At 33.7% G+C, this 24,097-nt stretch overlaps 1 protein-coding gene across 11 annotated transcripts in view; it reads right to left on the bottom strand.

The window, feature by feature from the left end:
* Positions 1-2,828: 2,828 nt before the first annotated feature.
* The window catches only part of LOC142340568 (dynein intermediate chain 2, ciliary-like), a 47,511-nt gene continuing 26,242 nt past the window's right edge, over positions 2,829-24,097 (bottom strand). For 8 of the 11 annotated variants that reach the window (XM_075391226.1, XM_075391230.1, XM_075391233.1 and 5 more), the window contains 9 exons: positions 23,937-23,960; positions 22,727-22,870; positions 22,550-22,625; positions 18,365-18,379; positions 17,669-17,790; positions 14,111-14,223; positions 13,202-13,301; positions 8,526-8,659; positions 2,829-3,251 (listed from right to left, as the gene is read on the bottom strand). In XM_075391226.1, the coding sequence (XP_075247341.1) occupies positions 3,068-3,251; positions 8,526-8,659; positions 13,202-13,301; positions 14,111-14,223; positions 17,669-17,790; positions 18,365-18,379; positions 22,550-22,625; positions 22,727-22,870; positions 23,937-23,960 (912 nt within the window). In that variant the 3' untranslated portion in view covers positions 2,829-3,067. The remainder of the gene's footprint in view (positions 3,252-8,525; positions 8,660-13,201; positions 13,302-14,110; positions 14,224-17,668; positions 17,791-18,364; positions 18,380-22,549; positions 22,626-22,726; positions 22,871-23,936; positions 23,961-24,097) is intronic. The other 3 variants (XM_075391227.1, XM_075391229.1, XM_075391236.1) reach the window with 3 other exon arrangements.

Genomic DNA, 24,097 nt, shown 5'->3' with positions numbered 1-24,097 from the left:
ACTCACAGCACTAGATATGTTCACTTAATGCTTATTACGGAACATATTGCACTGTTAGTCAATGATTCCATGCCTTAGGACTCCAAAAAATTAGTAAAACCTCAAAAATAAATTCAAAATTTTATTTAAAATTACGAAAACTCAGAGTCGAAGCCAAAAAAATATTAGCAATTCCTTGAAAAAGATTTTTTTGTTCATCGGGTTTAATTTGACTGTAAAGGAGGTTTGTCAATAACGGAACCTCGATATGAAAAATGACTTGTCTCTAGTTAACTTAAAAAAGCAAAAAAAGAAAAGTTTTAATAAAAAAGAGCTCTCAAATAGAATTCGAATTTTAGTTTTGATAGTGAACTTCCCTATGAGACCAGACCTAGTCTTTTTGGCGCCTTTAGTCTAATAGCAACACAAAATTGGTTCAATTTTGGCGTGAAAATTAAATTTGAAGTAATATTTTTCTAGAAAATATTTAATTTGAAAAATTACACTAAAAGTGAACAAATATCCCGTGTTCAGACAAAATTTCAATCCTCGATAACTCCTCGAAAAAAAAACGAAAATAAAAAAAAAATTATTTTGAATTCTACGCTGGGCCAGATTTTCAATGATACCACTCCTCATTTCTCTACGATGAATATATCGAAAAATTGTCTGAACAAAAAACCCATTTGAGTATATAGTTCGCCCCCCCCCCCCCCAAAAGTGGGGTCGGAACAATAAAAATTCCGGATTATTTTTCTGGTCCTTTCAAACAGAAATCTGGCTACTTACTCGCGATCAAAACGCAGAAAATACAAAAAAAGGGGTTTAAAACTAAATAAAGGTCTTGTAAAATATTAAGTTTGTTTTATATTAAATAGATATCGGTGGTTGCTTCAAAGCAAGTTGTTCAATTTCGATAGGTGTCTTTCCCTCTTTGGTTTAATTATTAATACGTGTTTGCGCTTAAAATGAGAAATCACAGAAACGAGATCTTCATGCTCATAGTTTCCATTTATTTGCGCTTCCTCATATGAGGACTAAAACTGAAATCCGCGCGGTGTGGTTATTTGTTTGGCACAAAATGTTCCAACATTAGTACTAGACAGCATACAATGTATGAAATAATACAGCAGGTAAAAATTGCGCTCATTTTTTGTTTTAGAAGAGATTCATGCCATAAAAAACCTTAAACTGAAACTTTTGCCGCTGTTGGTCGGTTTCAGAAAAACATGCAAGAATCCTCAAAACTGGCGTGTCTTCAGTTTTCTTGAATGTGCTTAAACAACGCTCAGCTTTCTTTGAACCAATGTTTCTGCTTTTTTGATCGAGGGTTGAAGCATTGGCAATACATTTAAAATGCGCTTTTCTTACCTTATTGCAATGTTTTTCCCATGGCTGCACAGCACAGTTTTTTTAAACGTCAAGGCTAATTTGTTATAATTTGAACAGTTTCTATGTAACTGAAAACAATAATACACACATTTCGGAGCAAAATTAGCACACAATAAAAAAATTGAATTAATTTGATACCTTACTTGATTTTCATTGCCTCAGAAACCGAAAGTTCAAGCACCCTGTACGAAAACAGAAAGTGCACAAACTTATAATTAAGCGCAAACTCTGCAGATACGCAAACTTTATTTGAATTATTTTACTGTTATATTTTTTACTTGCCAAATATTTTGATCATACTTCAAAAGAACAAAGTTTTAAAATCTAAGCAAGCCATTATAAACATACAATTTTCTCAAAATTAATTTGATGAGAAATATTTTTTAAAAAAATGAAAACTTCATACTCCAAAAAGGTTTCGTTAAAGTGTTATTTTGAGAATCCTGTGGCCTGAAACTGGGGTTATGAGTAAAATGAGGTGTACGGGTGGTGTGAGGGGGGGGGGTCAAGCTGAGAACCACCCTTGAATTTTTCATTAGGGAATAGTATCATTAGGGCGTGCATTGGGGGCGGAGTGAGCTGACTGTCAGGGGGTGTCAAGCATTGGGTGGTCATGCTTGGGGATGAGGGCTGGGCAGAGGGTTTAAACCTCAAGGTTGAGGAGGGTGGGGTGAGGGGGACGTGAGAGGACGAGGAGGGTGAGTAAGGGGTGTCAAATGTTAGGATTAAGAAATGCCCTTCACAACAAGAATATATGCAAAACAGTTTCAGTGGATCGCATGCTTAGAGACTACTAAGGTGTAAGGGTCTAAGAGACCTACTCAGCCAGTTAATTCCCTCCGGGCGTTAAGTTTTTCAGGACGAAAAGTCAAATGATCAGACAAAAACAATCCGATGAAAAAGTGGCAGTCCAAACAATTGCATAAAATAGACACGCAGGACTAATATGATTGCTTTAAACTTTGTTTGAGAGCAATTAAAAAATAGGTAAAAATCAAATTAGTAGGGAGAAGTAATCGACCTGGTTTAAAATCTTTTAAATAGAAAGAAATTTTAGTCTCTAAAACTTTTCCAGAATCAAAGTTCTGTAGCTAAATATTTTAAGTTAGCTGGCGCATAGAGGTAGGTAACGGATAAGTACTTGTCAGTGCTCACACAATTCTGGATAGCATTTTTAAAGAGCGGGGGTCAAGGAAAAAAACGTTTTTCTTGAAAAAAATAAAAACTAATTAATAATTAGGTTGAAATTTTCTCTTGTTTCGTACAAAATGTGCAAAATGATGCTACCAAAATTTGTATCGTTAGCCTTTATCATAAAACAAATTCGTGGAGATTTAATAGCTTGAATTTAGACGCACACATTTATAAAAATGATGTTGTTAAAGAAAAAAGATATGGTATGGATAAAATTACGCGCAGCAGCCTCAAAGATATGCTTCCGCTATTAAACATGTGCCTTAAAAAGCATTGTAAAATTTTTATTGACAGAATATGTACAATTTACAATCAACAAAGAATACAATTTTTAAAAAGGAATAGATTAGTTTTCTACAGCCCTCTGCACTTCAGCACGCGGATTGAATTCAAGTCCTCTTTCTTTGAACGCTCAAATTCTCTAATTCTACTCGCCTCAAATGATAGAATTGCGATTAAACTGGGATGTACCATAGAGGAAATTCTCAAAATGATTATTCAGTTATGCCGTGGTGTCCTTGTGCTTCTCTGGTTCTCGTACCAGTGCGAGTAGTTTTTCCATCTTCTCGATTTCCTTGGCCTTCTTGTCGTCTTTCTGGACCTTGTTGGGATCTGTGGTCATCATTTTTCTCTCTTTGGGCATTTTGCGTAGATTGGGAGACAATTTTATACTTTGCACGTAGCCCCTAAACAGAAAACCGCAGTTGATCACAAGTAGAAAAAAATTGATCATGTTTCCGCACTCTGCGTGAAATAAAAAAGTTCACCTTTCAATAATTCGTGAACAAACCAATGCGTTCTGCACTAATAATGGTGTGTATATAGTCGGATCTAGCCATTATGATCTACATATGATATCATAGAAGCGTAAGAGGGATAATCGATTATGTGCGTTCGCGCAAGAGTCCGACCCCACAAATGAGCAATTTCAAGACTTAATGATTTATCCTCGATGTTACACTCAGTTAAATATTTGAACGTAATATAGCTCCTGCTACACGAGAGAGTTGACATGCAGTAACTGTACTTTAGTTTAAAGTTCTCCTTGCGTTCTGAATGATTGTAAAGACGTATTTTCAAAAAAAACGAGTTGTGGAAGAACTTATAATTTCAAATTATACTTGGCCGCCAAATATTTCCAAAATTTTCATTTTGCGGTCCTCAGTTTTGAACAGGTAACAATTTGATTGGGGATTTGAAAATAAAGTCATTAAAGTTTCATGAACGAAAATCGACATCTTTTCTACTCTGTAAATACAGGTGACAACCGAACAATAATATTGAAATAGTTCGAATTTAATATGCATGGTTTAAAATGAAACCTAATAATTTGTTCCAAAAATTAGGGTAAACGTGATGATTGGGTAGAAAAAATTAAGGCTGGCAGTAAAAGAAAATCTGTTTAAGAACTGCCTTTTATTAGAAACGTGTTTCCATTTTCATCTTATTCTCTAGCAGAATAGAAAAACGCTTTCGAGCCTGCCGATTTGAATTTTTAAATTCTATTGATATCAAAAGCTATTTTTAGAAACAGCTCCTATGTCAACTTTTTCCAGTAAATAATACTAAAAAGTCACCGCAAAAAATTCTCTCATTTTCTTTCCCCAGATAATGCAAACTATTTGCAATGAGCGAGAGTTTTCAAATCAAACTGTCCTAGTTGTTATGAAGATCACTGGTTCAAAAATTAATAGGCAAGGAAATAGAAAAGACCAAAATATAAACCTCTCAATTCTGCGGACCACTGAAAAATGCCTTGTGCAACTATTTTATATTGAACTATTTTTTGTCTAAATTAATCGAGAAATTAAACTTGATGTTCTTTTGTAAGATCAAAGAAACATAGAGAACGTTCTCATTTACCTTACACCAACAATTATTTCATTAAAAGTTAATTTTTATAAATTCAGTTTTCCCAATTCTCACAATCAGACGCACTCGCACTAATGGTCGCGTTTTCAGACCAGCAGCTGTCAGTCGTAATATTTTCCGGAAAAAACCTAATTTTGTTTGTGTGATAGCCTGCAAATGAAAAACAGTTGAACTTGTTTATATATTTGAGGGAACGCCAATACGAGAAAAGATTATAAACTAGTCTTTGTAATTGTTCCGACCCTCTTGAGGGGGGAGGAACTATATACTCAACTGGGTTTTTTTTTTTTTTGTTCAGTGAATTTTCGCCGCTCGATATATTTATCGTAGAGAGTTGAGACTGGTATCATTAGAAAGCTCGTCCAGCGTAGAATATGGAATTAAAAAGATTTTTTTAATTTTCGTTTTCTACAGGGAGTTATCGAGGCTTAAACTTCTGAGAAAAGAAGAGTGAATTCACGTTGTTTTTATTCACATTTTCCGGAATTTTTGCCTAAATTTTCGTCAATTTTGCTAAAATTTGTTATAATTTTTAAGAATAGTGTCGTTGATTTCATTTTTGAAGACGAACAAGCATTTTTGATTGTTTTGATTTAATTTTTTGGTCAAAAAATCTGGATAAACATTTCAAAATTTAGCCTTTTTCATCAACAACAGCACGAAATAAGCTACTTTAGTCCACTTTGATTAAATTTGCCTACAGTACACCCCCAAACAGCACTCATACAATCTTTGTAGACTCAGAGGGGGGCTATTTCTACTTCAGAGTCCGCAGAGAGTGCCTTGTAGTTAAAACTTTGCCGTTTTTTGCTAACTTTACTCGTTGATTATCAAAAATGCAAAATTTATTTTGAGTTTCAACTCAGAAATTATCTATATCTACAACATTTGAAAAATCAATTGTTCTTAACGGACAATAAGTATTAACAGGGGTAGTTTTGGGCCATTCTTGGACTGTTACAATCCAAAAAAAATCGGGTTGTAATCAGTCGGTCTTTTTTTTTAAAAAAAAGACTTTTTTTTAATAATAAAGAACAGAACATATCAAATCAAAGCTCAGGAGTGATAGGTCCAACCAATTCGCTTGCGAAACAGCTCCAGGCTAATTCATTTAGTTTTTTAATTGAAAGTTTATGGTCGTTTTTTTTTTTAAAAATAATTGACTTTTCAATAAATAATGGCTTAATTAACTTTTCCTCTATTTTTTTCTTAATTTGTTCAACTTCCCGCTTAGTGTCAGCAAAAAAAGACTGCTTCTTCTTTCTACTGAGTTAACATTTATTCTCGGTTGCAGTTTTAAGCCTGAAATTATTGTTTTCTGGCTTTGATACTACAAGATTTTAGATTTTTGTTTGTTTTGATATTTGCCAGTTTTTCATGTTTTCTAATTTTGTCACATTATCACATTATTGACAGTTCTCATGTCACCTTATTAGCATTCAAATTAAAACACAATTGAACATATTAAAATCTTGAAAGATATAAATCATCGTTTTAATGGCCTCGACGCCTCTTTCTTGAAGAAATCAATTGAATTTTTTAATTTTGTCTTAACTGTCATTTATACTTTGTCGTTTCGGTCGTATGAAATTTCCTGTTTAGTGATAGCTTTCATTGGCTTTTCATGGAAGAATAGAAAAACCGATATTCTGATATTAGCAGATAGCTGATGGCTTTTATGACTTTCAAACCCATCGTTTTCCAAAATTAAAAAATAACTTTTTTAACTTCGCAATTTTGTTCTTTTTATGTTTCTTTTTGTTACCTAATCTCGTTAGTTGATTACAGGTCAAATATGACATTATGGGTGTCAAGGGAATAAAAGGGATTAGTGTCCAAAAATCTTTTTTTTAAAGATTTTGTTATGACCTTACTGGCTTCGACACCGCTTTTTCACAAAAAAAAAATTAAATTAATTTGATTTTTGTCATATTTGGCGTTCTTTTTGTAGATGCAAGAAATATTCTGGATAATTACAGGTCTCGAGGGTTTCTTTTTCATGAAAAAACGACGATATTTAAATAGCTATTTTTGTAATTAATGCCTTTCATGACATTGAATGTAATTTTGTTTCGAAAAAAAAATTAAAAGTATTACATACTTTAGCACTCCGCTTTTTTGTCTACTTGTTACCTAGTCTTACTAATGAATGGCCACGTACTACATTATAGCTGTTTGAAGAAGGCGCAATCAAATATATTTTGAGTGCCAAAATTTGGCTTGACGGTTTTGACAGCGTTTTCTGGCAAGTTTCAATTTAAATTTTGTTTGTTCTTTGTTGTTCTTTTTAGCCGCTCTAAAAAATGAATAAGGTCAGGTCCTAATGCCCTTCTATAGAAGCAGTGGTAATCGCAAATTTGTGGTAATATTAATTTATTCCTAATGGTATTTATTACTTTGAAGTTAATTGTTTCAAAAAAATAAGTTAATTTTTTTTACTTTTCTGTTTTTGTTCTTTTTTGTATAATTGTTACCCAACCTTTCTATGGACTGGTCGCATATGTTTTCTGGTGATTTTTAAGTTATTTTTGTTTAGTTTCAGGTTTATCTGACGGTATGTTGACTTTGTTATTAAATTTAGTTTTTAAGAGGGACATAAATTTTTTGATATAATTAATGTTTGTTGTTGTTGTTGTTTGATTTTGCTGTTCGTTTTGACTCGCTTTCTTAATATTAACATATTACAGCAATCTAATGCATCAATTTTTACTCCACTGAGTTATTTGTTTTGGAGGTTATCTTATCGTTCATACAGAATTTTTTGAAAAAGACTTGGGCTTTTTTGGGATTCGCAAAAAATAATTTTTGGGTTTTTCTATCTGTTCCTCATTTGGTCGCCCATCCACAAAATTGTGGATGGGCGGGGTCGGAACCTTATGTGCCATTGCACATTACCGAGCCGCCTTGTTAATATTTTAAACGCATAACGCGCAGATATTGACAATGAAGCGTGAGAGTCTGAAATTTGAACATTTTTAAAAAAATTCTCATAACGAAATGAAAAATTTCAAAAGTCTCGAAAAGTCAACAAGCATCGATTCCGTTTTTCAAGAGCTTTTAACTGACGCCACTTTTATATCTCTCCGCAAAGGATAACAATGGTCCAAAATTTGCTGCTGAACAAAAAATCAGGCTGGTATAAAGTTACTCCTAGCCCAAAAATAAATTTGTAGGATAGAATAAAATATAAGTATACAAGATCCATGGGGGAACGGGGTTTGAGGGTTATTCGGTTCAACAATTGTTAGATAAATTAACCTAATATATAAATTAAACGGTAACCGAATGACGTCCGACGAAATGCTCTGAAACGACTGGCAGGTGATCAGTTTTATCATAGCTTGCTTCAGTCTGGGGTTAGCTTATGGGTTGTGGTTGCAATAAGGACATTCAGGGTCCTCATATGACTTCGGTGCACTTCTGATTTGACTTTTATTAGTAAACTGCCGGTAATTGCGTTAAGGTAATTATTAGTAATTGCCGGTTATTGCGTTATAGAGAATTATTGATATTACGCAGAACTCAAAAATTCAAGGACGTAAAAGTTACTCGAGAAGTCAAAGCGGTCAAGCAAAAATCTTGCATAAAAACACGACTGCAATAATTGCTCCAAAACTTCCTATCAATCATAAGTGCTGCACTTAAAGCACAGATCTCTGAGTGTCATAACTCTAACCTCAAAGAAGAAAACAGCATTTTTTGTAAATATCAGGCAGATTTGAAAAATTGCAACAACGAATTCAGTCAGTTTTTTTAGTATAGAACCCGTTGAAACGAAACTTTATGCGTCCTTACAAGACATGCAAGATCATGAAAATCTTGACAAAACTTGTGATATTTTAAAAAGATATTCTTACGGCAATTTTTCATGATAAACCATGATTAGATCTTTATACGAGACGCTGTTTATCGAAACACTTGCCAGGATATCTTGCAAATCGGTAATAAATAACATGTTTTTCTTATCAAGGAATTTGCCTGTATCTTATCCCGATGTTCAAGTTTCGTTTCACTGGGAAACCGAGAGAAAAATGAACCGACCTCTTTTTCTGAGAGTTAGAGTGTGGGTGTGAGAGTGAATGAGCTACCTGTCATCTCCAACGATGAGGATGGGGTGTTTTGGGTTGAACTCTATGTGGGTGAGTCTTGTCCTCTTCTTCTTAGCAACCATCTGTCGGCAAATCTCCTCGTATTTGTTCACACTCAGGTCAAAAACGTACACCTACATCAAAACAAAATTAAATAAGGTCGACGTGAAAATTGTAAACCAGAAAAACAATCGAATTGTGATTAATGTTTTTTAATATTTTCTATTGTCGCGTCTATGGGGCAGAATTTGGCTCGACAGTAAGTAATGACGCGTTTATGCTGCTCGTTAAAAATTCCTCGACAATGTATGTTTGAACACACCGTATCCCGAGTGGGCGTTCAAGAAGGATCTGCGTCATGAACGAGGTTAAACGCAGACCTCGAAATGAGATCCGCTCAAAAATGAAGGGACGCAAATTTACCCGAACAGTAGTTATCTTGCAAGATTCGCACCAAGTGCAAAAAATTAGAGTCATTTAGTACGCATCCTTTACGATATCTATTCTATCGTACCATATAGCTATCCTGAAAGATCCTACAATATCTTGTGAGATCAACATCCCTTTACGTACTTATTCTTACTCAGTAAAAACATTGTAAAAACTTATAACTCATAATACATTCAATTCAACCTTAGTATTAAAATGAGAGCTAAGCGTTATGAAGTAAAACCTTAAAAAACAAAGATGTAATTGAATTTTTTAGGTAAAAAGATTGTTTCATCGGTAAATTTTTTAAATGTGTTCAAGGTGTCCGTTATTTGTTTGTCCACGCGGTTGATCTAATAAACAACATCTCACTTGCAGCCCAACACTTTTCTATTTGAAATATTAATTTTTCCTGAAATTTTAGTCCTGAAAGCTTTGTTCCCTTGCACCTCCGCACAAAAAATGTCCGTTTTTCAACCTCCAATTCTGTAACTAGCATTTTTATCTGGTTAAATTGTAGTAACGAATATGAAATCCTGAAAGTTTTCGTAGGAATCGTAGTAGGATGGTAAAATCGTTCAGCTCAATAAAAAATTATCTTGTAAAGCGTTGGAAAAGCTTCTTACCGTCGATTACTAGTTCCTACGAACTTTTGGAAGAGTTTGTATGATGCGTAATTCCAACAAGTTAATTTTATCAAGTTGGTGGCGGTCGATAGGCAAGCCGATAGGCAAATAGGCCGAATTTTAAAAAAAGTCAAGTAAGCCAAAAATTTCCGAGATAGTGATAATTGATTGTCCCTGGCGGGCCGGTGAGTGCGCTTTGCACGCGTCGTATCCGGCCCGCGGTATCGGGATTACGCCCCACAGCGGATGGGAGGTATGACCATAGGCAGCGGTCCACTGGAGCCAACAACCACTAGATGTCTAAAAATGACCTATATATTTTTCTTTGGTATACTGGAATACATTATAAATTAAAATACTATGCGCAGTCTTGATTGTAACGGTTAACAATGTATTATTTCTAATAGATTACATAACTATTACAACTTTTGACTTGCTTTTACGTCGGATTACTTTGCGCTCATTGCCTATAGCATCTTTCTTCGTAATGAGGTGGACAAATTTCCGGACGTTTCTGCCTAGCGATGGAATTTCATTTCAAAACCAAGAAATCGATCTTATGATTTAACAAAATGCAAATGGTAAAAACAACGAAAAAATTACATACTTTTTAGCTTATCGCAGCTGAACGACAAATTGTTATCAAAAACATTTGTTAGGAGTTGCAATTTGCCAAAACAGCAATTTTCGACAAAGCAAGTTTGACCAAAAACGGGAGCGAAACTTCATAATTTACAAAAAGCTTATCATCTCCTTGATTTTGAATAGTTAAGTTCGTTTTGGATTGAACATTATCGTAGGAAATATAAGTATTTTCCAACTAAATCTGCGTTAACTGGATTTAAAAAAACTAAGTACTAAATTTTTGTTCCGATGCCTCTTGAGGGGGGCGGAACTATATACTCAAATGGGTTTTTTTTGTTGACAATTTTGACCGATCGATATATTCATCGTACAGAGTTGTGAGTGGTATCATTAAAAAGCCCCTCCAACATAGAATATGGAATTAATTTTTTTTTGAATTCCGTATTTTACAGGGAGTTATCGAGGTTTTGTGAATAATAGACGGATTTCCGATGTTTTTATTCACATTTTTCTGTGAGGATTGTCTAGAATAAAAATTTTGACGTTTGTGATAACTTTACTCTATGATAATCAAAAACGCAGCATTTATTTTTGATCTTTTAAATAACAAATTATCTAGATCTAAAGCATTCGAAACAATTTAGTGTTCTAAATGGACGAACACCAATAGCGGGGTTGGTTTTTGGTGCGATCTTGGACTGTTACAATCGATAAATATTTCGGATTGTAATCAGTCGGTCTTTTTTAAAAAAAATTCAAGCTTTTTTATGTTAATTACAGAACAGAACAAATCACATTAAAGCTCACTGTTGATAGGTCGAAATGGCTTTCTAAACAGCTCCAAATTATGGTATCTATTATCTTTATTCGAAAGATTGTGGTCGTTTTGACTTTTAAAAATGTTTGATTTTAAATAAACAATGGCTGATTGAACTTTGCCACTATTTTTCTCTATCAACTTGTAGCTTAGTGTCAGCAAAGAAAGAATGCTTATTCATTCTCTTCTTTCTACTGAACTAAATTTTATTCTTTTTTGCGGTTTTACGTGTTCAGTTATGGTTTTCTGGCTTTGATACTACTAGATATCACAATTTTTTTTTGATTTTTAGGTATTGGCCAATTTTTCACACTATTTTTTAATAGTTTTTTCACATTATCACATTATTGACAGTTCACATATTGAATTATATGCGTTCAAAATAAGGCACAATTGAACATATAAAAGTCTTGAAAGGCATATCATATGGTTTTAACGGCTTCGACACCCCTTCCTCCAAGATATTAATTTAATTTTTTACAATTGTCTTTAATTGTCGTTTTTACTTTGTCTTTTTAGTCGTATGAAATTACCTGGATAATGACAGGTCTCATTGGCATTTCATGATGGAATAAATAAGCCTTTGTTCTGATTTGAGTTGATAGCTGATGGCCTTCATGACTTTGAAAACAATTGCTTTCAAAAATAAACTCTTTTTAACGTTGTTTTACTTCTCATTTTTGTTATTTGTTGTCTATTTATTACATAGTCTCTCGTTGATTACATATCACATATGACATTATTGTTGTCGAGGGAAGGTGCAAGTATACAAAATCTAATGTTTTTTTAAAGAATTCATTATGAATTTACTGGATTCGACACGGGTTTTACGCACAATAAGTAAACTAATTTTTGATTTTTGTCTATTTTTAACGTTCTTTGACGTAAGACATATTCTGACTAAATACAGCTCTGAAGCGCTTCCTTTGGACGAATAAACGAACCTTCTTAATTGTTTCATTTTGTAGCTAATGGCTTTCATGACTTTGAAATTAATTGTTTTCGAAAAAACAACAAGTACTAATTAATTTTGCCCTTTTTATCTTTTTACTTGTTACCTATTCTCCTTAATAAGAAGGCCGGTGCCACATTTTTGGCGGTCGAGGAAGGCTCAATTTAACATATTCTGAGGGGTAAAATATCGCTTTACGGCTTCGACAGCGTTTTCTCGCAAGTTTAAATTGAATTTTTTGTTCTCTTTTCGTTGTTCTTTTTGTAACCGCATGAAAAATTGATTATTGACAGGTCTTAATGACCTCCTATAGAGACCTATGTGATCATAAACATATTGGATGTTTTCAACTGCCATCTAATGGTTTTCCTTACTTCGAAATTAACTGTTTTTTAAAATATAAGCCAATCTTTGCTGTTTTTTTTGTTTTTTTTGTCTAATTGTCACCGAGGCTTTTCATTGAGTGGTCCCATATCTTCTCTAGTGAAATACAAGTTATTTTGTTTGTTTTCGCTTTTATCCGACGTATTTTGAGCTTGTTAGTAAGTTTTTTTTAAAATGGACATAAAGTTTTGGATGTAATTAATGTTTGTCGTTATTGTTGTTTGATTTTGTTGTTCGTCTTGACTTGCTTTCATAATAATGACTGATCTCATTAATCTAATGCAGCATGTTTTACTCCACTGAGATATTTGCGTTGGAGGCGATCCTTGTTCGTACAGTTTTTTGGAAAATACTTAAATTTTTGGGGTTTTCTATCTGTTCCTCATTTGGTAGACATTTATGTGGAGCCTCCTTGTTGAGCTTAAAATTCAAATCACGCAATACTTTGGACAAAAACCGTTTACCAATGTATTAACTGTTACGAGTTTTAAATGACGCCACATAAAAACTTACCGTCGGAAAATATTGGTGTGCCAAAAATGATTTAAAAAAAAACCACCTGCATAAAGTTCCTTTCCCCTACTAAATGAAGTTGAAAACAACAATTGGTCTTCGTCATTGAATTCATGTTACTCGATACCGAACAAGCAGCGAACAAATACATGGCTGAGCAAAAGACAAATAAATTAGTTTTGGCCATCATTTTTTGAATAGTATTTAAGAGATTCTTCAATGTTGTTATAGCACTACTCTAATATTTGAAAAACCCCAGATAGAGAAAGGGAGGACCAGAAGTTAATAATACTCTCCTCGGGCAGCATTTTTTTAATCTAGTAGGTTACGTACTCCGAAGTGTCGCAATAACTTTAGGAACCACACTAACATTTCCATCGGCAGTGACAGCTGCGAATACTGTTGATGAGTAGGGTGCCCATGCCACGTCACCAACAGCACTGTTCAGGTCAAACACAAACATCGGTTCCCTAAACATACACAACACAACCATAATGCTAAGGTAGAATAATCATCTATAATTGCTATTTTTACACCTGTATAATGGTAAATAATAACAGAGTACTGGCTAGTCTGACCTATCATCAAGCTATAGAATCAAAAATCAATACCAAAACACGCATGCTAATGAAAACTAGATTTTTTTCTCAAAGGGGATATGAAATAGTCCCTACTGGACATACGTTACGCATGGAGTTTTTAAAATATATCCTGTTTAAACCCAATTTGCTTGAAAGATTATCTTATATGCTTTACTAAATGCATTTCAATATGCTGATGCTTACAAGCATACCAAGAAATAACGAGAGATGCCAGTAGAAAACATAATGGGCATAAGTCTTATTCAGAAAGTGCAGGCGGAAATTGCAACTTTTTCGACAAGCAGTGTCCCCAGTTCCCCTAACTACAATGCTAAATTTTGCGCGGGCCATCTTAATACATAAAATTTTCCCGTATTTTCTACATACCGCCTACGTCTACTACTGGTGCCTTATAGGAAGAGACAAGAGACAGAAAATGAAGTAAAAAGACATGAAGAAAGAATTCCAATGGACAGAAAAATTGAAGGCTATAAAATAAAAGTTTATTTTTATAAAATAATTCACGAGAACTAGAAACTGAGCCTTAGTTTTTTTATTATTATTATTATGTTTAGTTATTCAAGGGAAAGATGTAGTATGTTTGATTTATAATATTACAACATGTATCTTTAACCTTGGGGTTATTCGAATTTACATGTTTGAGATTTGAAAAAAAGTAGGTGGTTGATGTGACTAACTTTTTGTGATAGCTATGGTCCCATATCTTCACACTCCAGTCAGCAGAACAAGTCATGAATATTTTGTTGTGAAATGGGTTCCACACTGCCTTGTATACACCCATATAGTGAGCCTACAACAGACAAAGAGGCTCCGTAATGTGCGGGCACAATGTTCCCACCGCATCTCATCACATTTTTGCCCGAAGAAAATCGAAGTTGATCTTTCGAAGCAAAAAAGGATTACTTCATAGTTTGAAAATTGATTAGTTTCGAATTAGTATACGAAATAATTCAACTTTTAATAGCCGCCGCGAAGCGATAGCGAGGCTATTATCGGTCTCATCGCGCGGTTTTTTTACAGTCTAAAGGGGCGTTTCTTTTTTAATGATCTGCTGGAACGTTTTTCGACTTTTTGTAGTCAATGAAAAGTCAAACTGGATTGGTTGTTCCTGTAAAATCAACAATAAAAGCGAGTAAACTTTAATCGTGAAATTTCAAACTGCTACCAAAGTAGATTGAAAATTTCTGAACATTTTTTCTACTAATTGTTTTCTCATCACCCTTTCATCAATGCTACTAAAAGAGATACATCAGTTCTAGCGGTACATAGTTCCAATCGTCTGAATCTGTATACCGTGAGCTAAAGGTTTTTGGCCAAATATCACTCCTTTTTTTTCCTTAAGAAATAAGAAAAAAATCTTTGCGTCAATTCCTTAATGACAGCCCCCCACAGGCTTTCTACGGAGGATTAAGATATTGAGAAGGTATCTAACTGATAGCTAGTGATCTTTTCTTTGTATCAATTCGTTTTCAAAAAGTATCAATGGTTTTTTAAAAATAATTGTTGCACATTTCGGTTGTTTTTCCTTGTTATTAGACCTCATAGGTGTTATAATGAAATACAAATGAAACTGCTTAATGGTTTGAGCCGTTAGTTAATGTCACTTTGACACATTGTTTTTATAATATCGTCAAGACGGTAGAATTTTTGCGCACACTTTTTGGTTCCGCGTTTAGTTTTCTCGCAATCTCAATAATAACAGGTCTGATTGGTTGAAGGGATGCGTTACAGAAACCAACAAAACTGTGATGCAGCTAGTTGAGATCAACTAATACTATGGAAATTTTGGGATTTTTTAGAAGTTAGTTTGCTAAGAAATTAACTGAAATGACCATATTTCTGAGAGAAATATTTTTAAACAAATTTTGTTTGAAGGAATTACTTAGAACAAAAATCAAATAAACATGACTACAATAAATCACAACCCTATCTACTTAACAAGTGGTTTTGTTGGGTCAATAAATTTTTCTACTGAAATCTTAATACTGAAGAAAAACCTCAAATTAGAAGTGAAAAAGATTCAACTTGTTTTATATTTGCTTTTTTGATGTCCTTAATGAAAGCTACCAAATATGAAAAATTTGTTATGGCAATGGAAAAAGCTGCACCTGGTCGAATCTGTCAATATTTAGCTAAGGATTGAGATTTATGAAAGATCGAGAACTTAATGTATTCAGTTGATAGCAATTGAATTTTCTTCTCGTACTCATTTGTTTTCAGAAAATAGCAATAAATTTGTTGTACAATTTTCACCCATTTCAGTGGTTTTTGCTGGCTGGCAACTTCGTCCCATTAATGAAAGGTCCCGTGGTCTTTTTGATGAAACATAAACGAATTTGGTTAATGATCTAAGTATAGCTGGATTTTTAAATTCTGCCTATACTTGTTGCTTTTATGTTGAGTTGTCTCAATAAAAGCAGATCTTATCGGTTAGATCTAATTCATTCCGCAAAAACTGTTTCTTTATCCGGGAGTTAAAATAGAAATAATTAAATTCGACAATTTTAAAATGTAAAAAATATCAAAAAATGTAGTCAAAAAATTATTTTCTGGACTTCATGCAAAACCTGTAATTTAGGTGTGTTTAAGAAACCAACAGAAAAACCAAACTTCGAGTCGGCTAACAAAAAGGTGAAGAAGGCAGGCTGCTTAAATCAGTGATTTAGGCTGGAAAGTTAATTTATAACTGGAAGAAACAACTGTTGGGCGACTAATGTTGCTTCCACAAATATTTTGACAAAGAAAATTTTTTATAGGCCAAGAAAAAAGATTTTTATAGTTCTGGCAACAATTTTTTAATCGTTTGTTTCTATGCTAAACCTAAAGACAACAACTGTTACAGACACAAGAAGTTATGATTAATGGAAGTCTATTCATAAACATTTGGGCCAGCGAGTACACAAAGATGATAGGATCTCCAAAAATTTTTAACCAAAAAGGAAGGCAGAAACACTAAAAAAGTAAAACTAATATTGAAAACTAAAGTAAAACTAATATTGAGCTAAAAACCTACAACCATTGATTCTGTGCAAACTCAATTGTAATCAAGAAGCCCACTTTTTCTTTTGTTTCTTCTATATAATTTTGACGGTAACTTTCAAAGGCATTTTTTGGTTTTAAAAAAATAGCTTAAATTACTTGATTCGTCACCAAATTGTCTGATTTTTGCTTAATTAGCGAAATATTTGCCCAAAATAATAAAGAATAGTTTTGCACGCACAAAACACTTTATTAGCGATCATTAGGAGACAAGCAAAAATAATTAAGGTGAAACGCCAAATGTTCCCAAACATCAAACAAACTAAAAAGAAAACGTTTAAATTAAAATATGCGCTTGACGGGCTTTCTAGTGATACCACTCACAACTTTCAACGATGAATATAATCAATCGGGCAAAATTGACAGAACAAAAAACCCAGTTGATCATATAGTTCCTCCCGCCACTAAGTGGTGAGCAAAAACCATCAGTAACAATTTTAAATGTATATTATAAGACTGCTTTTCGACGTAGCGTTATTAATTGAAAGGTCTTTTCTTGACTGTTATAGAAAAGTAGTGGTCTAATATGCTTAATATACAGTCGTAGGTGTTTTTTGTGCTCAATTTCATTTCCCGTATATTTCTGGATAATTTTACCGGAAAGTTGAATTATTGGACAGTTTTGCCCATATTCCATAACTATGGGACAAAAACGGACATTAACCTGTGTGTTAATTATAATAATATCGTCACAAAGTATTTGCCTAATTTTGGTAATTTATGACAGCTGATCTATGTTAGATATCATGATTAAAAGTAACATAACTAAACTGGCACCATACGAATTTGTATTCCGGCTGCAAACTCATGGAAAGTTTTGTAATCAGTAATAATACGTATCTTACGACTGCTTCGCAATGTTTTTTTTTAAAAAAATTTTGGCTTCCAACAACAGCGCAAATTAGCGCATTTTTGAAATGCGCTGGAGGATATCCATGAAAATATTTGCCGGTACTTCAAAGAAGAAGCAGAAGATCGAGGTAGCGGGGGGGGGGGGATAAAGGGGAGCATCTATGCCTTCTGCATTATGATCAAACTTAGTTTATATGTTGACACCTTTATACAAATTGTAATGGCTGGTCGCATCTTCAAAGCACGCATTAGTTTATTCACACGGACTCATGGGAACGAAAATTTTGCTGTGGGAAACGAGGGGAGGGGGTCCAATACATAATACTTGGCAATATATATCTGACCTGTATAGTGTCGAGGTATTGACTGGAGAAGGCCTTGCTACAAGTGCGGATCTTGCCATCCTCAGTTCCAACCAGGTAGAGATAGTCCAGGTCACTGTGAAACGCCATTGCAGTACCAGATTCTAAGCAATAATTGTAAACCAAATTCAAGACTCGATTTTGTAGGTCCATTTTGTTGTCTCAATTAGGTGCGCCGCACGTAAATTTTTAATTCGTACTTATAAATATTTCAAAAAATTAATAATACACTCAGAGGGTTACATGTTTTGGCACTCAAATGTGGATTTTATTGTACTTTACGAATAACATAAGTCAGCTTTTGCAACACAGTAAGCCTGAATAGAATAGTATATCAATGTTAAGTTCAGAAACATGTGACTCCTTGTTTCTGTTCATAATTTACGTGGAGCACGATGTTCATTTCAAAACAGTGACGTCACTCGGTTGAGCTTAAAGGAACCCATTAACTATAGGAATAATAGGAAAAGAAACATACAAGGGTATAAGGAAAATCAGGACAGCCATCTCTATGTCATTAACATCGAATATAATCGAAACAGCTTGAATTGGAGCTGACAGGTACCTATATATTATTTCTTCAGTTAATTGTTGAGGGAAGGTTGATTATTGGCACTTTAGTTTAAAAAAGGAACCGAAATGATCAAAGCATTATTGTGTTAAAATTATAGCACTTACCGAGTTGACGAAAGACTTAAAAAATGAGACTTTAATACATACTAGAGCTATTATTTGGATCTATTCTTTATTCTGCCAAATTCTCCCAATTACAAATTATGTGTTGTCATATGCCATGTTACTGAGTAAGAAGTAAGAAAGAGTCCGTGCACCTGGGTCGTTAAAGTTATATGCCCACAAGCTGGGAGGGCGGACAGAATAGAACCCAACTTTTAAACTAGCGAAGCAACGAAGCCAAAATATTTGTAACACAGCAAATTGTCGAATAACAGCTGCGTTTCAGTTCAAATTTTTAGCCTTATTGCGAGGCTTTGGGTAAATTTGAGTGCCTTCAATTGAACTTCAATTTGATATGCTCAACTTAATTTCAATAGGCGGTGACAGAAGTCCGTCTTTTAGTGAGGTCAGAACACGATTGACTCAAAAACTGATATCAGCCAGCCAGAAATCGAGAACCAGATCAGTTTCTTTTCACGCTATATGAAGCTATTAAAGATGAGATATAAATTTTAAAAGTAATCAAATAGAAAAGATTCTAACATTTCAACATTAACACAATGGAAGCAACTTCACAGAAAACATTAATCTTCAAGACATTGAAAAACCATGCAAAACTTTTGAGTTATCTTTGATTTACCATTTTTTAAAAAATATATTCAAACAGATACAACAAAAGCGCAATGCCATACAATAAAACTTTCATTTAACGTTGAACAATGACCAATATAAACATAAACCGACCAATGTCTGACAAATTGCTCCAACTCTGACAAAATGTCTGTCAAAAAATTGCGACTAAAAAGGGGCTTGACCCCCCCCCCCCACCTATATCGTAATAGACTGAAACATTTACCGAAAAGTAACCAGGCCTTTACGTTTCATTATTTTACAATCGATTTTATTTTAGCGACGTACTTAATTTCTCAATAAGGGCAACTTAGCAAAACAATAATGGCTTTAAACTTCGTTAGAGAGCAATTAAACAAAAGTTCTACGAACTAGGTATAGCGGGCTAACCAGGCTACTATTGCACTTGAATGTAGAAGAAAATGCTGAAGAAAAGTATCACTGGAAACCAAACCTAGCCCCCCAATTTTTTGAAGGAAACAACTAACTATCAATTACTTAAAAAGAATTATTTTTGGGCAGCAGGATTGCACTTGAATCTAGAAGAAAAATATTATTTGAAACCAAACCTAGCTCCCGGATTTTTTGAAGGATACATCTAATTATCAATTACCTAAAATGAGTTTTTTGAGCAAAAGTTTGTTTAAAAAAAGCATCACCTAACTAGCAACAGCAATTCAAAATGTTGGAAATTTTATCGGAGAAAAAGTACTGAACACTAACAAGCTCAAATAAACTCCGAGGAAACCACAATTGCAATTTGGTACAAAATATTTATTATTATAGCCGAGAAGCAAAATTTTCCGAAAACTGGAATATACGCAAAATTTTAAACCTATACAAAATAAATAAGGAGGCTCTCTAATGTGCGACGGCACAGACTCTTCCGACCCTGCTCATCCACAACTTTTTCTCGATTGTCTACCCATTGAAGCAGAGATAGACTGCCTCTAAAAAGTAGTTCAAATTTTGTTTAAACTTCGACAGATTTTTAAAAAGGGACAAACGTCTATACCAAAACGGGTTCATACCAGTGAGACCAAAAAATTTTGTTTCACTAGATTAAAAAACCTAACAAACAAAACGAGATATGGGATCAACTCTAATGCAATTTCTCAAGTAAAAAAACAACTTTGAAAAAACAACAAAAAACAAATGAGATCCAAGAAACCAACATCTTTCCCGTTGTCAAATTAAATCTCACACTGTAATGTATTTTAAGAAAGAAGAAACAAGTGGCCTCAATTTAATTTAGATTACATTTTAAATTCGCAATTCAGACTTACAAGTGAGTGCAGAAAATTCAAAAAATGACCTCTGCAATCACTAATAAAGCTATTGAGATGTAAATCATGATAGAAGCCAGTCATTAAACATCATGAATTCTTTCCGTCAAAAGTTTGTTCTCGCAAATTGGTTATCAATTCATATAAAAAACACAAGCGCAAATTAAAAATGTGAAATTAAAATTAAAAAATGGAGGTACTAGCCCAATAAACCGCACAAAAAATTCAAAACAATCACTGGGCACAAGTACATATGATTGAGTCTGAAGCAGCTCGGACATCTTCTAAAGATGATGATTTCAAGAGTCGATTATACAATTTCCAACGGCAGAAAGTCTTTCAAAGGTTTTCTATTTTTGAAACAAAATTCAAAAACCATGCATTGTCAAACGAAGACATTCAGTCTTAATTATACCTCTTCAGAGGCGAAATTGGACTTGTTAGCATTGAAAACAGGTGAAAGTTTATCCAAAAATTTACGGAATTAAATGGTATCAAATTCGAATATACCATTAGCCACCAATTGAAAAAAAATTGAATTCATATCTGACTCATTATTCATTTATTAGTTTTAATAATTGAGGTTGAAGGGCGAGATGACAAAAATAACAAAAACAGCCAGGACTCAAAATCCACATATACTTTTGAGAAAAGTGTCCGATCTTAAAATGTCTCCGAGCTATTAACTTCACTCATATACTTTTTTATGCCACTGGTGCAATCGATGAGATTTCTCAAAAAAAACATCTAAAGTCAAAACCCTTTTCAACCGAAACAAACAGTTTCAAAATAACTAAAACCATAAACTCTAAAAGAGACATTATTTAGCAATGCTAGACCTCATTAAAACATCAACGATACTTCACAGTATTGGGACTTCATAACAGTACGAAATAATAACAAAAAATGGACAAACTTTACAAAATTTTAATGAAAACGGGCAGTGTTAATCAACAAAATCATTAGTTGCCCGCGGAACACAGCATCTATGCACCATCGAGACAAAAGGTTGCACTTGTTGCATTTGTGGGACTATATTTTGTAGTTTCATTTTGATCGATTATTAAAATCGCAGACGTGTAAACAAAAAAAAGTTAATACCAGCGAGATCAATTTCAATACTAGAACAGATGGAACGAAAGATTTTCCATCAAATGTTATTAAATCAAAAATTACTCAATTACAAATTATGCAAAATGAAAAAAAAATTTTTTGATCAAGTAAACCACTAATTTCACCAAACAACTAAAAATCATATCCAGAGATCAACAACTATCCTATTTTCAAACTAAAAATCAAACTGTAAAGGCTCTCAAGCAACAACTTCAACTATTATTCAGTTAACTTTGTCTCCAAATGGTTTTGATTACATTCTCAAAGCTCAGTCTAGACTGATGATTGAACGCAGAAGTTAAAACTGACCTTTGCACTCACTTATAAGTCTAAATTGAGAATGTAAAATCAAATAGAGGTTGATAATTCAATTAAGCGAGATAACCACAAGCTGTGTCGTCAGTAAGCTTTGTCGGGTTTTTCATTTGAACTTACCAAACGCTTTCTCTGACCAATTATATCTCAAATCCTAAAAAAACCAAGCAACCGAAAATAAAAAAAAAACAATAAACCCTGAATAAAACTCCACTTTCTTAAAAAATTTGTTGTTTAAACCTGAAAACTATACCCACAACCTCCGATAAACTTTCCAACGTTAGAGCTTCTGAAAAGTATGAGGCAGCTCGAATATCTTGTTAATGAAAATAATTTACAAGTCGACAAACAATATTGATGGACAAACGTTTTCCCAAAATCTGTTATTATTTTTGAATTAATTTTAAAAACCAATCGCTGTCAAATCGACACATTAAGAAGTTTTGGTTATACTTCTTCAAACAAACATATAGCCTTGTAAGAAATCAGAACTATTGATAAGTCCAATTGCAAACAACCAAATTTAACCAAAAAACCAAATGAGTGAAAAACCAAAGGTCAAACGCACAAAAATTTACTCAAATTAATGAAAAACTAAGACGTCCCACAAGCTCACAATAAAAAACCTAGCCATGTACTAATATGTCAAAACATTTTGAAATATAGACACCAGTGTTGAAAAAAAACATATTGACTAATTCCGCAAAAAAGTCTAAAAAGGTCATGATAAGAGCGATCCTGTTATCACTTTGCGGCTGTTGATTGGATCTTTAGAACAAATTAATTTTTCAAGTTTTTGTGTTAATAAACCAGGTTTCACTGAGGTCGACTTGTTTTTACTAACCAAGAGAGGGCTGTTCGGCACTTTCGACTGCATTGGTGTCCTGCAGAACCATCTTCACATTCTGTTTCAGCTCATTCTAAACATATCAACCACAATTTTCCAAGTGTGGTTTGTGTGTAAGTTCCAGTGAGAATGCAACTGTTAGTGTATAGTATGTGTGATAGCGATGTGACTGACCTTGACGAGTGTCCATGAGAGTACATATCCGTCTGAGGAGACAGAGAAGAATACGAGATTGGTGTCAATGTCGTCCTTCTGCCAGTTGATCTGCCACACAGGATCTGCGTGTTTTTCTTCAGCAGTGCTCATTATAGGAGGAGCCTATAACCACACCCATATCACTGACAAAAACTTTTTACATTGACACAGATGGAACAAATTCCTTTCCCGCGTGATCAAAAAATTTTTTATAAGCGAAATTATGAACTCAATAATGCATATTTTCTGCATTTATAATGCTTTATGCAGCATAATAAGCGGCGCGATTCTCCATCACAATTAAAATATGCAATTATAAGGGTTTCAAATATAGAGGGTTATAGAGGGTCATATTCTACCAGGGCGAAATAAAAGAGTTCAACACTGACATTTTATTTCTTCAAGCTATCTGAAAGAACGAATCTCTCAACCCTGGCCGAGGTATTGATTGACCGCCTGATGAAAACCCAAAGTGCAGGAAAATTGACATTTTGTTTGCAAAACTAGCCAACGGTAAATGCTCTTCAAATAGCTTGACGAAAATAATCAAGTTGAGCCCTCGACCCGAGGATTGAACTATTTCACATACAAAAGGGTAAGAGCACTTTACAGATTTTTTCCATTTGTATAACAGTGCTGCTAGGGGAAACAGGGCAAAATGTGTAATGTATGCAAGTGAGATTATCGCAGTTAAAGAGTAGATACGTAATAATTAGAGTTGAAGCTGGAGTGACATCATTGAGTTGAACAATAACACGCCAAGATTAACAGAAGGGAAAAATTCTTGAATCAAATCAGAAGTTAAAACTACAGCTAATATACAATGTGGAATATTTAAATTCATTGATTATCTCATTTTTTGTTCTTTCTGTCTGTAAACAAACTGTTTATTAAAACAATTATGATAAAATATGATTTTTTCTTTCTTTCGTTATCACAGAACAGGAAGATCTTACTACATATCTGTTTACGAGTAAATTGATAGGAACATTTGAAGCATATTTGAATGAAATTTTTTAAAAAATCATCAAATAAATTTACTGACAAGATGCAGTGGTAGTCACGTGATGTTAGATTGTTAGTTAGGACTTTCCAATGACTTAGCAAACAGCAGAAATATTTGGAATCAAGTGGGATCATGACTATCAGGACAAATTAAACTGATAGAAAATGTTTGTGATAATCATACCCGCATAACTTCTGGCTCGAACGACTGATAATGAACAAAATGAGAATGACAATAAAATGACTATACCGTCCTATATTTATATATTCCGAGCAAAACATTAAACATATGCAGATAATCGCTGATACGTAGGCTTTATTTTAAAGCTGACACTGTACAGCAGA

Source organism: Convolutriloba macropyga, chromosome 6, assembly GCF_964194025.1.
Source record: "Convolutriloba macropyga chromosome 6, txConMacr16.3, whole genome shotgun sequence".
Classification (NCBI taxonomy): domain Eukaryota; kingdom Metazoa; phylum Xenacoelomorpha; order Acoela; family Convolutidae; genus Convolutriloba; species Convolutriloba macropyga.
The sequence above is the reverse complement of the archived record's forward strand: the minus strand, read 5'-3'. Positions and strand labels throughout refer to the sequence as shown.